Genomic DNA, 15,525 nt, shown 5'->3' with positions numbered 1-15,525 from the left:
TTTCCCAAGGAATTTCTGAAAGTTCAGAAGAGTAAAATTTAAACATTTTAGAATTAATTAGAAGATAACTCTTATGTAGTTAAAATAAAATACTCTGTGAGACTTGATATCTAAACTCTTAACACCTAGTTAGCATTGATAAGTGTTAAATTATCAACTCCAGACAGATTTGGTATTTAACACTAAATCTGAGTTAAGATACCAACTCTCCAAAAAGAGTTAAATTCACACTCTTTGGTGTGGACCCATATAGACACTTTAATAGTGTTGAAATCAAAGCTGACAGTGTTAATTTGTGTATACTGGATTTGCTGTGTACTAGGTACTTTTTTAGTACATGCTCGCCCGGGGTTTCCAAGAGTCTGACTAAAAGCCACAGACTGAGCAGCATTTATATTTTTGCGTCAACCGTTACCTTTGTGGTAGTGTTCCCATCACATATTAATTACGATTCCGGACTTGGTAATCTAGAGCAGAATGATCAAAATTTGACAGTTTCAGGCCTGAGCAGAAGAGCCGAGGAGGTGAAGCTGTCGACTGAGGCAGAACGGCGTGCATTGCAGAAGAGAAGCTGCCGGGTTAATAGTCAGGCAGATGTGGATGAGATGATAAATCCTGACTGTCGTCGTTTTATAATAATCATTTAACATTTTAAAACCAGCTGTAAGGTCAGTTTTAAAATAAAGCCATTCAGATAGTTGCAAATAAAATAAAGATGGTATAAAAACAGAACATTTATTGTGAAACAAATTCCACACATTATTCAAAATCAATTTTGAACTTTTCATAATGTTCTTCTGTAAAAATAACATCCTCAGATGTGTTAGGTGTGGTGTTGGTATACCGTTTATTTATTCTATTCTAATTTTAATTTTACGATCTATAATAGAATGATCAAAATCAGTGATAAAACTAACAAAAACTTCAAATACTTAAGTATTTTTTTGTCAAATATTATAATACTCATACTTATACAAATATTATCATTATTATTATAATAAGTATAAAACTTGTGGAAATCAACAACTTAATGTCGGTTGCTCAGATCAACACTTTAATAGAAACTGTTTGTCTTTGACATGAACTGTAATGATATTCTGTACAACTTGATACAACTCTAACTGAACACTCAAAGCACTTTACACAACTTGCCATATTCACACATTTACACAATGTAAATGATTTCTATTTAACATTCACACACATTCATACTTCAGTGAATGCATTGGGGAGCAACTTGGCATTAGTATCTTGCCCAAGAGTATTTGTTACATATATTTATGTATGTAGCAAATACTGGATATTGACATAACAAATTTCATATTAAAATGATACCGTTTTAGTATGTCAATAATTTATCAGCCAATTAGGAAATATAGACTCTGTGAATAAAAAAAGAAAACAAGCATTTAATGTTTGGACATTCAGCAAATATTGCGATGTTATAATCAACTTTTCAGTTGTAATTTATATTAGCAATAAATGAGAAAAAGAAGAGAAATACAGCAACCAATGTACTTTTAAACAAGTCATATTTGAGACAAAAGTACACATGATACTGCTACGCTTAAGCCCTATTACACAGAAGTAAACATGTAAAGTTTTATTATTTGATAGTAGAATACAGACATTTATCCTCTGGATTCTCTCTTTTTCTTGTAGATCTGCTGGTCTTTTTTACCCTCAAAGCAGCATAATGAAGGGTTTCTTCAGGTTCACAATTCTGATAATGAAATAAATCCACAAATCACAATATGGCACATGTTATAAAATTTTAAAAATGACAGATATTTGTCATAATAACAAAATGATTTAGAATTGTATTATTCTACCTCTGTGTTTGTTATAGAGGAAGCTGAAAATTTTGCATTAGACCCTGAAACAAACAGACAGACACACAAATCATATTTCAACCATACTGGATGGTAATTTTATATAAATAGTATATGAACAGCAACATTTACCTGTACACTGCCATCTGCTTATACCATAAATTAAGAAAGCCAGTATAAAGATCAGGATTGTGGTGAATGCCAAGGCAGCAATTAAGAAATACACAGAGAGAAGACAAGTCTCCTGAGCTGCAGTAACAAATATGACAATAAGATATTATGTTAGCAGCTTTTCCAATTTGTAATAACATTTTAATTGTAAACAGAACTATTCATCAGTAAAAGAAATGTGTGCTAAGCTTCTACTCACACCCAAAATCCAGCTCGGTCCCATTTCCAAAAAGCATGTATCCACATGAGGCAACAGCACAGTAGTAGATCCCAGCATGAGAAACATCCAGGTTCTTCATTGGCAGGCTGTACACACAGGTGTTTGTGTGTGTCTTTGGTTTCCTCTCACACTCATCATTCCTGCCTCCATGGCTGTAAATGAGTCCTGAATGAGACTCTTCAGAGTCTCTGAACCAGTAAACACTGTGTTCTTCATCACAGGTCCCAGTGTGTACTGTGCAGTTCAGAGTCACAGAGCCTCCTGGTTGGATGGTCTTAGATGCAGACTGCTGAATTAAAGGCCGGCTGTTCAAACCTGAACCTTTAACACTCACAGTGATTCCTTCTGCAAATTCAAAACTTACCGAAAAGCTACTCGCGCAGAAATAGGTAGCTGAGTCCGAAACCTGAAGATTTTTTATCGTCAAATGGTTTTGAGCTTTTTCAGTAGACAGTGTGAAGCGTGGATTGTTCTCACATTCATCATAGAAAGTGCCATTTTTATCATACGAATAGAAGCTAGAAATGAGCCTTGGCTTCTCTCCCAGTGTTTGCTTATACCAGTAAAACCTTGCTACCACTTCACCTTTATAGAAACACTGCAAAGTTACACTCTCCCCGACATTAGTGGATATAAAAACTCTGTCTTGACGAACAGACGAGAGTTGATGACTCTTCTGAGCTGAAATGATAGAAGGAAAAAAACAAAACAAAGAAAACTGATTTAAAAAAAGTAGAACTCATGTCACTGAGTGACCTTAATCTCTAAAAGATAAAAGTTACTGAGGAAAAAACACAACTCACTCATTTCCCCATAGAACAAAAGCATCAAATAGAAAACAGATGGTGGAGATATCATCATGTTCAAATCTGTGACTTGAATGGAAAGAATCTTTCTGTTCATAGTGTCTTCAGGGGCAAGACTGTATTTGATTGGCTGATTTAAAGTCACACTGTATGCAAGGAAACAGCTTCACATTCACAGCATAGTGTCAAAACGTGATGAGATTCACATGGAGAACAAAGTGGCTCTTGAACTTTCCACTGAACTTCAAGTTATTGAAATTTAACTGACCACTCAGTCTTACTCGGATTGCACTTCACGGATCTCACTGATCTAAATATTATTTTTTAATATCTAGTCTAGTACAGGAATTATGTAGAGACTTCAACTTAGTGTAAGGGTTGTTTGTACAACAAATAGCTCAGTGGTGAAGGACACTGCTGGCAGTACCAATTTCCTTCGCCACTGCCTAAACTTATAATCTTTACCCTTTTCTATGTGCATGTTCTTACATGTTCATTGGGGAAAAAAATGCATATTAAACAAAAAACACCTTGGATCAAATAAGAGCATAAGGAAACTTTCAGATAAGCATGTCTGAAGTGACTTTGGATTTGCACTAGTGGCTAAAAATAATGTATTTCTATCACCATCTTTACTATATAAGAAAGTGATCAATTCGCCACTCTTACATCGTTAGCTTGATAGCATAATTGCCCAAGTCATTTTTTTGTGTTTTCGGAAAACAAGAAAAAACTAATTTTCTAAATATCACATGCATATTTTTAATTGATATTTTCACAGAACATTTAAGTATATGTGAGGAAAAGTATGGAAAAAGAACAAAACCCAACATCATTTCTTTTGTCTAATAAAAGTGACTTAGGCAGATTATGCCTATGACTTAGGCAGTTTTTCTTCAAACTATAAAATGAACATGACATACTATAATGTAACCATAACACACTGTAACTTTTCAATTTTAATCACAAAATGGCAGCTAGAGTAAGGAGACTTACTCACTTCACCTCACCCACCCATTAATTTGCAGAGGAGGCCTGTAGGCTCATAAAAGAGGTGTGCGTGTGTCTATGTGTGTTTGTATCTGTCTGTGTGTGTTTGTCTCTCTCTTCTCTCTCTTTCTCTTCGTGTGCGGGTGTGTGTGTGTGCGTGTGTGTGTGTGTGTGTGTGTGTGTGTGTGTGTGTGTGTGCGTGCGTGTGTGTGTGTGTACTATTTGGTAGGCTATGTATACTACTGATGAGGAAGATCATCATAGTACTTGTGGGCCACTCTTGGTAGTACATTTTTCATTGACTGTAAGTCACTGTATTTCCTCAGGGTGATGGGCAACTGAGCAGGAAAGAGTGGGATCCACTTGAATGGCTTGTTGTCGGGTATGCTGATGCGCCGAGGCAGGTTTTCCCAGTCAGATTCAAAATCCAGCTTGTACCTGATCCGTCCATCAGTCAAGTACTGCAAAGCCCGGAGGTCATGGACTGTGGGGTCCCCAACTTTTTTGCCGGGTCGAATATTGGTGACATAGGTGCCAGATAACTTCATGAAGTCATTGTGGTATAGTTGAGTCACCCTGTATGGGGATGGATTAATGCGTGCAGCCTCAAAGATGACAACGTAATCTCGTGGAGTGTAAACGTCTTGCACAATGCGCCGTTCAATTAGACTGTGCATGGAGTCACACTCCATCTGTGTGTGGCCTGCAACTAGAAATTTCTGCTCAATGCTGACACCATGCTTCATGGCCAGGTAAAGGTAGGCGTTGCTGATGGTAGCACACCGGTTCTGATACCCGCAGCCATCACTCCAGACAATGACTTTCTCAATGTTTCTGTTGGCCTGTAGGACAGACTCAAAGTGGTTGGACTGCAGATGTGCAAAAACCTCACTGCTGAGGGAGCCTTCATGTTCTTCCCAAGCATAACAGTACCCATCTCTGTTGTTCATGTTGAAGCAGGTAAAGTTGTGCATCTGTAATTTAGTTTTGTAGTACATTGTACTTGCTTTTGTCTGGGGGCAAAGAAGAACGCGTTGAAGGTCCATTGTCCACACTGAAAGTGTGTCACTGGATTCATTTTTGTCTGCAGCCTTTTCAGCTTGAGCCTGACTCTTCAATCTCAAGTGTGTAGCAAGAGCATCCTCATCTGTATTTCCTACCTTGGCGCTTACACAGATGTCACATTGGTCTTTTTTTGGAATGAACACAGAGTAATCCTGCTCTCCAAAAACCTTCCGAAAGTATGTCTCACTCACAGCACGCTTTCCATTCTCATTGGCAGCATTCTGGTATTCCTTGTGAAGCTCTCTCAAAACGGTTCCTGGCTCCAGGAACTTCTTGTTCTGATAAGAGGGAACCTGGCGGCAGTAATGGGATGGGACTGTAGGTATTCCAGAGAGCCACTCTTTCAGGAAGGCCTGGTCTCCATCTGATATTGGCATATGAGGACCAGTCTTATTGATCTTGGGGTTGGGCTGGGTATGAGTGTTGGGTTTCATGCCTGCAGTTAACCATGATCCAATGGTTCTCAGGGCAATACCAAGTGTGGAACAGAAAAGATTTTTGCACACAGGTATTTTGCATCTATCTGAGAGTTGCAGGTGGTATAGCAGAGATGTTGTTCTCCTTGAATCAACACCACCTTTCTTCTGTTTTATGGGCACATTTTCAACAACAGTCTGGATATACACCTTGCGTGTCTCCCAGGAAGGCATGGACCAGAAATTGTTGAAGATTCCTCTTCTCTCAACTTCAGTCAGTAGCTCACAACTTCTTTTCGTTGACTTGAAGCAGTGCTGTGATGTGCATGGTGGGCCCATGGCCTTTGGTGGTCTCTCCTGTCCCATTGTATTCTTGTAATTCTCTCCCTTCAGACGCTTTTCTTTGATGACATTTTTCTTCCACGTATGGGGCAGTGGACGCTTGTGACGAACAGCAGAAGTGCTGGGGGTTGGACTGGCTTCCTCTTCCTCTGCTTCCACCTCCCCTCCTTCCTCTTCCTCCCCTTCATCTTCGTCTCCTTCCACTTTCTTTTCCTCTCCTTCATCTTCCTCTCCTTCTCCTTCCTTTTCCTCTCCTTCCCCTTCCTTTTCTTCTCCTTCATCTTCGTCTCCTTCCCCTTTCTTTTCCTCTCCTTCATCTTCCTCTCCTTCTCCTTCCTTTTCCTCTCCTTCCCCTTCCTTTTCTTCTCCTTCATCTTCCTCTCCTTCCCCTTTCTTTTCCTCTCCTTCATCTTCCTCTCCTTCCTCTGGCTGCTTATCAGTCTGTTGCCCCATATCAACATAATTTCCTCCTTCTCCCTCATCTATATCCACCAACTCCTCTAAGTTCACATCAACTTCCTTTCCTGATGATACAACAGAAAATAAAATGCTGTTGGAGTATCTTAAAATGGTAAATCAAGATGACATCTAAATCTACTTGTGTAGTCAAAATGTCTGCTATGTAAAAAAAAAAAAAAAATCAATTTGTACTATTAATATCAAATCAAATCAATTTATTTTTGTATAGCCCAAAATCACAACAACAGTCGCCTCAAAGGGCTACATGAATATTACTGGCAATAGAGTTCAACCAGTATCAGTCATTTGAACACAGTCAATATAAAGTCCAATTTAACAATTAACAATGAACCCAGGGCGTCCCCCGTCCTTAGACTCTCCTCCTAATAAAAAGCAAATGTTTGAAACATAATATAATTTGCAAACTTGCTGAAAATGCTCAAATTGCCTTTGAAATTGCCAAAGATTTACTCTGGTAGCATGCTGCTGTTAGCTAGCTGCTAGCTTGTACTACATTACTATGCTAATGCTACACTACTAACGCTAATGTTAGCTAGCCATCATACTTTGTTTGCAACAAAAAAGTAATCTTTTAACATGGTCATAACCTCTTTGATTGAATGAAAATACATTTAGTGACCAAAAAACTAAAAAAATATGAACTTTTACCAGATGTAAATGAATCAAAAAGAAGAGCAAGGGCTTCACTTGCGGTCAACCTCTTCTTCTTATCAGCCATTTTGCATACATCAAAACTGCCTAAGTCAAATTGATTGTAGCAAAACTGCCTAAGTCCAATGGTAAAACTGCCTAAGTCAAATGAATGACTTAGGCAAGTATGTTTTTTGACTCTTATGAGTGTTGTGATTGGCCAATGACATAGGCAGACGGACAGGATGATGCAGCAGTGGTAGGGGAGTAAAGTTAGGCAAAAATCTCAATTTGACCAAAAAATGACTTAGGCACTTATGCTATGAAGCTAACGACATGTAACCTACATATCAAGGAAGTGTACAGTTTCTTTATTCTATTCATAAGTAAACTGAAGGTTATTTTTAAATGCATTTAAGAGATTTAGAATTTTTTTCAGTTCTTCATTTCCTTGAAAAATGCAAAATATTTCACGCTTTAACCTGCAATATTTTGTGTATCTTAAAACCAGCTTATTTTTAACAGGGTTAAAAATAAATCCATACTGGTTCCAGCAATATAAATCATATTTATCCACAGTTATTCATGATGACCAATTTTATCAATTTTTTTTTTCCGATCTTTGATGCATTTGTCAAATATTATATTAATTGACATTACTCTAAAACAGTGAGTATAGTACTGCTAGATGTTAGGAGATGAGTCAAAGAAAGAAATTAGAACGAGGAACTGAAAAAGTGCCATTTGGGAAATGTCACTGTATGATCCTGTGGTTTTTTCTTTGTGCTATTTACTATAGTAAATAGCACAAAGAAAAATATATATAATATAAAAATATAAAAGTATTTTACTGTGTATTTTACAGTTTTGTTCTGTTTTTTTAGAATATCATTAAAATTACATAAAGAAACTGTGATTTTACATTTCAAATGTAAATTAACATAAAATCAAAAAACAATTTTCTTGTTTTTTAAATGTATTTGTCTGTACATATGCATATTTAGATTGTTAAAATACATTCACGAATGTATCATAATTTCACAAATATTTGTCCATTATTTCAAAGATTGAAGTGTTAAATTGAAATGAAATGCTATGGAAAAATATATAACATGATTCTAACTGATGATTACATGATTGTAACTTTTTTTACATCAAATAATTATTATTATTATTGTTATTTAGGGCGATCGTAGCTCAAGAGTTGGCAGTTCATCTTGTAATCAGAAGGTTGCTGGTTCGAGCCCCGGCTCGGACCCTCTCGGTCGTTGCGTCCTTGGTCAAGACACTTCACCTACCGCCTACTAGTGATGGCCAGAGGGGCTGATGGTGCGTTATGGCAGCCTCGCCTCTGTCAGTCTGTCCCAGGGCAAGCAATCCATTATTATTTAAACCAACTGTTAACTGTATATTTCTGTACATTTAAGTATTATTATTCATGTTGCCGCATTCATTGACCTTGTTTATAGGTAATTTCATTGTTTAATCACATTAAAATGTTCCTAATTTAATGTTTAAAAGAACCTGAAAAAGGCAAAATCCCATGTAAAATTAGGGCAACAAACTGTATTGTCATTACTGAAAATAACCGTATTTTTATGAGAAAGTTATTTTCTGTTATTTTCTGGTATTATTTTGGTGCCCAAGCTTCCGGAATATTACTGTTTTTTTAGGATTTTTTTTTTACAGTGTAGTGTAGATCTGCAGAACCAGCACCCCAATGCAACATGCCTGTGTCGGCTCTCTGTTTAAAGCATCCCATCCTCTGACCGTATGAGTACTAGCCAAGGCAATGCAGAGTTCAGATGGAACTGGTGTGGGTGAGAGGACTCGCCCAGTTCTCACTGCCTAGAAGTCCAGGTGTGTCTTCCCTGTTTCATCTGATAAGCCACACCCATTAGCAGGAACTCCCCTCTCAGTCGTGGTCCTTGGAATTTCTGGGCTGATTTTAGAGGCCTGGATTTGTATGGCCATGGGACTGTTATTTTTAAAGGGCTGGTATAGGATTCATAAGATTCACATTTTTACTTTTACTTGGCGCAAGCTTGGAGGAGAGAGCACTAGAGATGTATTTTATCTCATCGTTCAATGTTAAACAAAATAATCTAACAGGAAAACAGGACTTTGTGGATATTTAGCCCTTCAGGAATACAGTGGGATCCAAAATCTTCACATAGTTGGGAAAGGCTGCGAGAAGCTTGGGAAGCTGCAATCCACCATGTAAGCAATGAAAGTACAAATTCTTCTCAGAAATACAATCCAAAACACCAATGATGATGATGAGCAGAGCCAAAGTCCAATTTGGAAATCCTCCATCTGGGCAGCGAATGATCCCACTGTCATCTCTGCTGGAATTTCCAACTGCTCATCTTACAGAAGGCGCAGGGAACCGTTCAAGAATGTCTATGGTTGCTTTAATGTATGCTCTGTCAAGAGCCCACACACCTCTCCCCCTTATCTAGATAGACAATCACGTTGTTTATATGAAATCTTCTGCTGTCCAGCCAAACCCTATCATTCTCTCTCTCTATTTCCCCACTTACATGTTTTAAAACAAAGTTTAAAATTGAAAATAGTTTCATCCCTTTTTTCATCACTACTTCAATTAGATTTGTCTTCAGCACATTCTCACATGAACATTCATTTTAGCATAATTCCATTTCAACTAAATCACAGAGGAATTCATTGTTTTACTTTTTCTCCTTACAACTCTGTTTGACTTCAACCTCTCTTGATGCCACCTTTGATTTGTATTCAAAGTGTAGTCGCCTTCACTGTTCAGGGTCATTTACCTTGTTGTAGTAAAGCAGTGCCTCTGCAGCATGAAATAATTGTGTACATGGGGAAATGACAGTTTGTGCTTTAGATTATAAGGAGAGAAAAAAAGATTTCTAAAAACTGTGTTGATATGTAATACACAACATAACACACAAAAAGAAAGACGGCATGGTGAAAGATGTTTTATGCTGCATTTGAACTCACAACTATCAACATACAAGAGAGAACAGAGTGTGTCAAATCTGCCATTAAGCCAATAGACAGTACAAAATTTTGAAAATCTGAATAGAGACACAGCACACAACTGAGCCAGTCGCTTTGAAGTATGAATGGTCTTTTAGTCGGTGAAAAAGAAGTAAAATGGCAGACGCCAATAACATATACTGGGACTGTTGCAAATCCCAGCCCAATCACTTTCTATCCCACCTTCAATGAGTCTGTCAGTTTCATTGCAGTGTGCTTTACTGATCTTCGTGCAGTCACTGGTTATTGGTGGGATTGTTGCACTGCAGCAATTCGTGGATATTTGGATGTTAGTCTGTTCTTCTTATTCAATACTGACATTATTACTGTAGTCCAATATTTTTTGGACCACTTTCTGTGAGTCAGTCAGCTTCTATTCTGTGTGCTTTACATTTATGTGCTCTTCTTCTTCCCCATCCTCATCTCACTCTGGTCCCTCAGAGAGCTACCCAAGCCTTCATCTTTATATCTGAGATGACAGTCTTTCAGTTGTGGTGAGAATGTTAATGGAAGCCAACATCTGGAGTTTACTTCCCAGCCAAATGCCATTCTGTTTGTAGGTATTGGCTATAGCTATTATTAATGGACTACACTTAATTGTGAACAACAACAACAATGATAATAATAGTAATAATGATGTGGGAAGTATTTGCAAATCCCAAACACAGATTTCCCACAGCTGTTTTAAATGCACAGACTAGATAACTATAAGCAAACAGTTTGTTTTCTCTAACTAATGTTGAACTAGTGATGGTAAATTTGATTCTTTTTACTGAATCGAGTTTTAATGAGTCACTCACCAAAGTGAATCGGGTTTTTTGAGTCATTTGATTCACTGAAAATCATTCATCTTAGCAGTGGGATTTACAGAGAGTGCAAAAAATTTACATTTTCACTCAAACTTAATTTGTTTCTCTTTTCATGTAAATCCCACTGCTAAGATGAATGATTCTTAAAAAAAACCCCAACTATTTTATAGAGCAAAAAAGAGCAAAAACATTTCTAAAATTAAGCAATTTCCTATCAAAATTGCTTAATAAACATTTATTTTGTTTATTTTTATTTTATTAGTATTTTCCTTAAATGTGTTAAATATATATTTTCTCATCTAAATGTCCACTGAGCTGTGAGCCAGGGGGCGGTAATGCGCCTTAACATTGGTTGCCAACCAAGAAGAAGAAGACGCTGTGAGCCAGGAGGGAGGGGGTGAGTGAGTGAGTGATTTGTTCGTTCGCTCTATGATTCAGCACAGGAGGGAGGGGGTGAGCGAGTCCTGAGTGATTCGTTCGCTCTATGATTCAGCACAGGAGGGAGGGGGTGAGCGAGTCCTGAGTGATTTGCTTATGCTTACGATTCAACACAGGAAGGGAGGGGGTTGTCACTACCTGATCCGTACCGGAAACCCGATCGGTACCCCGCATGCACGAAAGGTGTCTACTTCCGGTCGTAGCATTTTACGATAGTTATGGGTTAGAGTATCTGTTAAGACATTAAGAATAATAAGTATATCTTAAAATGTTTGCAATAATGAAGCATTTCAGTACAATGTAGACAAAAAACGAAAAATAAAAAGATACTTAAGGATCGGGACTCCCCGATCCTTACTGCGCATGTGCAAAGTCGGACCGTACAAATCGGGTCTACCCGATCCATACCGCGCATGTGCAGATGTTTTCTTCTTCTTCTGTTCGTTTAATGGCAGTTTACTCCCCAGTGTACGAGGATACTGCCACCTGCTGACCGAGCGAATGAACCCTATTTTAAACTGAATTGGCGTCATTACAAACGTGTGTTAAATTTGATTTAGTGATAGTCGAGTGTGTTTATGCTTGTCTGTTTGGAGAGGATTGACTGGAATAGTGATGATGATGTCTGCTATCACTGTCAATTGTCAGTAAACACTTAATCCGGCTGATGAATCTTCACGTGACACATTCTTCTTATTTTACGGCGCTGTTGTTCAATCGGGGGACGCTCTCTGTTGAGGAGAAAAGCATGAATTTGTTTGTATACGGAGGTGTCCATTGTTTAAATGTCCCGGGCAGTCGAAAAGGAGGCAGAGCTGTTGAGAAATGCTAGGAGCTAACTGGGCGCTAACCGTATCATTCAAATATATTAAATGTCGCAATGTTGGCAAAGAGAGGAAGTGACATAAGATTTGCGCATGCGGGGTACCGATCGGGTTTCCGGTACGGATCGGGTAGTGACAACGGTGAGTAGCTCAAATGTGCTGTTAGCATGTTAGCAGAGCGATGCTACTGTGAACCGAGGAGCTATTTTCTTGATGTGAGCTTCTACTCAGGGTTTTTTCTTCCAGTTCAGAGCAGAAATGCTTTTGTTAAGAAACTGGCTGTTGTGTGTCTCCCCCCCCCCCCACAATTTTAATTATAAGCTAGATATATTTCTACTAAGCGAATTAGTTTGCTAACCGAAACAGGGATGAGTCAGTGAGTCAGTTGGGCTTGTGAATCATGATTCACGAGTCAGTAAAGTGATCCTCGAGTATTGAACGATTCGTTCACGAATCGAACATCACTATGTTGAACTGATATTGGTTATTATAGATGGCAGTTAAAAAGGTTTTGTTCAATAAATCACAGCATTTATAGAATGTTCTCTCCAACTTTAGGTAAAATATAATTAAACTATTATGGTTGTTATGTTTTTATATCTTATGAAAAAACAGAACATGAAATTGTTTGAACATAAATGTTTTTCTCTAAAAATGGGCATAAATTAAAAGTACCAAAGAAAATCAGTCTTTCACCTTTCACCTTTCATCTCAGGCAGCGCTGTCATACAGCTCCTCTCCTGTCAATCTTTTACATTTCTACCATCATTTGTCCATAGTCAGATTTGTTGATGAAATCTCCGCTATATTCATGGTGATACATTCAAAATTGACTGTAATGACTGCGGTCAGCAGCTTTTTTCTTGTGGTTTGTGCATGTTCATTGTGCAAAAACCACTTGTCATTCAAGGTAAACTGATGGGACACCAGCATGCTAGGCAAGCTGGGAATGGCTCTGTTTCCAGTGTTTTTCGATCCATGATCTGTGCTTTGTGTTGCATTAGCATTAGCAACTGAGGCATCATCATAACAGATGAGTTTCTTCTTGCCAATCACCTTGGCCAACATGTCTGATGTAAAGAAGCTGGAGGGTAAAAAAGTTGTTAGTACCTCCTTTAGTATGTTAGCAAAGGAAGCTGAGCGTGATGGAGAGGGGATGGCTGGTCTGACTGTGTCCAGTTTAATAAAACAGACACGTTAGATTAGCATCTATGAGAATGTCTGAATGTAAAGTGTTTAACAAGCTTAATTTTTTATTTTGTCCCCTGTAGATTTTATCCATCACACACTGTTCAAACCATTTCATTCAGCTGATTTTGTTGTTATTTATATATTTTAATAAACTCAAAATCCAGGTCTGTGTTTCTGAGCTCATGAAAGCGGTCAGTGGTGGTCCGCCTGTAATCATCATGCTTAGCTTTCTGTAAAAGTCACCACACACTAGGATTAATCATACATTTATTCATGTCAGACAGGGTATTTATACATTTTAATTGATCTGTAGCTCAAAATCTGTTGTATACATTTATGAGTCTTGTGAAGGCCTAGAATATAAACAGCATATAAGGTTAAAGGCAGCTCTGAAGGCAAAAAGTTGTCTCCAACTGACAAGTGAGTGTATATCAGAAATCCACTTGTGTTCATTTTCTTTTGAAAGGTTTGTTTAATAATTTTTTGATGCAAAACTCTACAGTCATCACAGATGTTTGAAAACTTTACCATGATATACTTTAAAATGAGAAAGCATGATCTCTTGTTCTGTTAAACACAGATGAAACATTAGTTTTACTAATTTACACTGAAGTAAACACATTCACTCCAGGTGTCATCCCCCTGTCTTCCTGTGTTGTTGATCTTGTTCGCACTTTCATAGCCCTGGTAAAGAAAAGATGAAAATCACAAATGTGGTTAGTGGGGGAAAAACAACAACACAATTTCCCATCAATCCAAGAAGACATTACCGTTTCATTTGTCATGGTGAGATCTGAAAATCTTCTGTGAGATTCTGGAAAGCCAAAGAATAGATTTGATATCAAAGTAACATGAAATTCAGTGTATATGCATCTTGTATATATGCATACATTACAGCACAAGTTACCTGTGCAGAGACAGTGTTTTATCTTCTTCAAACTCATTGAGGAAATTAGAAATACAATCAGGATTGTATTGAATGCGACTGCTCCATGTAAGACATACGCCAAGAGAAGAGAGTCCAGCTTGTCTACATATTCAAACAGCAGGAGACATTACGGAGTTTTCAACTTTGTTAAAATATTGACTTCAAAGTGGGAGTAAAAACTTTTCTTAACTGTACTTACCCTTAAAGTCCAGCTTGGTCCCGTTTCCAAAAAGCATGTATCCACACGAGGCAACAGCACAGTAGTAGATCCCAGCATGAGAAACATCCAGGTTCTTCATTGGCAGGCTGTACACACAGGTGTTTGTGTGTGTCTTTGGTTTCCTCTCACACTCATCATTCCTGCCTCCATGGCTGTAAATGAGTCCTGAATGAGACTCTTCAGAGTCTCTGAACCAGTAAACACGGTGTTCTTCATCACAGGTCCCAGTGTGTACTGTACAGTTCAGAGTCACAGAGCCTCCTGGTTGGATGGTCTCAGATGCAGACTGCTGAATTAAAGGCCGGCTGTTCAAACCTGAACCTTTAACACTCACAGTGATTCCTTCTGCAAATTCAAAACTTACCGAAAAGCTACTCGCGCAGAAATAGGTAGCTGAGTCCGAAACCTGAAGATTTTTTATCGTCAAATGGTTTTGAGCTTTTTCAGTAGACAGTGTGAAGCGTGGATTGTTCTCACATTCATCATAAAAAGTGCCATTTTTATGATACGAAAAGAAGCTAGAAATGAGTCTTGGCTTCTCGCCTAGGGTTTGCTTATACCAGTAAAACCTTGCTACCACTTCACCTTCATAGAAACACTGCAAAGTTACACTCTCCCCGACATTAGTGGATATAAAAACTCTGTCTTGACGAACAGATGAGAGTTGATGACTCTTCTGAGCTGAAATGATAGAAGGAAAAAAGCAAAGACAACTGATTTAGAAACACGTAGGAACATCACTGACAGTGACCTTGATCTCTAAAAGATAAACGTTACTGAGGAAAAAACACAACTCACCCATTTCCCCAAAGAACAAAAGCATCAAATAGAAAACAGATGGTGGAGATATCATCATGTTCAAATCCGTGACTTGAATGGAAAGAATCTTTCTGTTCATAGTGTCTTCAGGGGCAAGACTGTATTTGATTGGCTGATTTAAAGTCACACTGTATGCAAAGAAAGAGCTTCACATTCACAGCATAGTGTCAAAACGTGATGAGAGATACACATTGAGAACAAAGTGTGTGACCTGAGCGGCGCATAGTGCATGAAGGTTGCTAATGCTCTACATAATCAAGAAGAGTTTCAATCCTCGTCTAGCATGAATGCTGACAGAACAAATGCGTACTGGGAGTTTTGTG

The 15,525-nt window shown here is 38.1% G+C and overlaps 2 protein-coding genes across 2 annotated transcripts; both read right to left on the bottom strand.

The window, feature by feature from the left end:
* Positions 1 to 1,033: 1,033 nt before the first annotated feature.
* LOC101470790 (immunoglobulin kappa light chain) lies at positions 1,034 to 3,084 on the bottom strand. Its single transcript, XM_023154207.3, has 5 exons — positions 3,027 to 3,084; positions 2,203 to 2,904; positions 1,965 to 2,081; positions 1,833 to 1,876; positions 1,034 to 1,723 (listed from the first exon to the last, which is right to left on the bottom strand). Exons 1-5 carry the CDS (start codon positions 3,082 to 3,084, stop codon positions 1,607 to 1,609), a joined length of 1,038 nt encoding a protein of 345 aa, XP_023009975.2. The 3' UTR covers positions 1,034 to 1,606.
* A 10,748-nt stretch (positions 3,085 to 13,832) lies between these two features.
* On the bottom strand, positions 13,833 to 15,300 carry LOC111501190 (immunoglobulin kappa light chain-like). The gene is made up of 5 exons (XM_023154215.3): positions 15,182 to 15,300; positions 14,363 to 15,064; positions 14,143 to 14,265; positions 14,006 to 14,049; positions 13,833 to 13,919 (listed from the first exon to the last, which is right to left on the bottom strand). Exons 1-5 carry the CDS (start codon positions 15,279 to 15,281, stop codon positions 13,833 to 13,835), a joined length of 1,056 nt encoding a protein of 351 aa, XP_023009983.2. The 5' UTR covers positions 15,282 to 15,300.
* Positions 15,301 to 15,525: the final 225 nt, after the last annotated feature.

The sequence above is a fragment of the Maylandia zebra genome, linkage group LG3 (genome assembly GCF_041146795.1).
Source record: "Maylandia zebra isolate NMK-2024a linkage group LG3, Mzebra_GT3a, whole genome shotgun sequence".
Lineage (NCBI taxonomy): Eukaryota > Metazoa > Chordata > Actinopteri > Cichliformes > Cichlidae > Maylandia > Maylandia zebra.
This window is presented reverse-complemented; position numbering and strand designations above follow the sequence as displayed.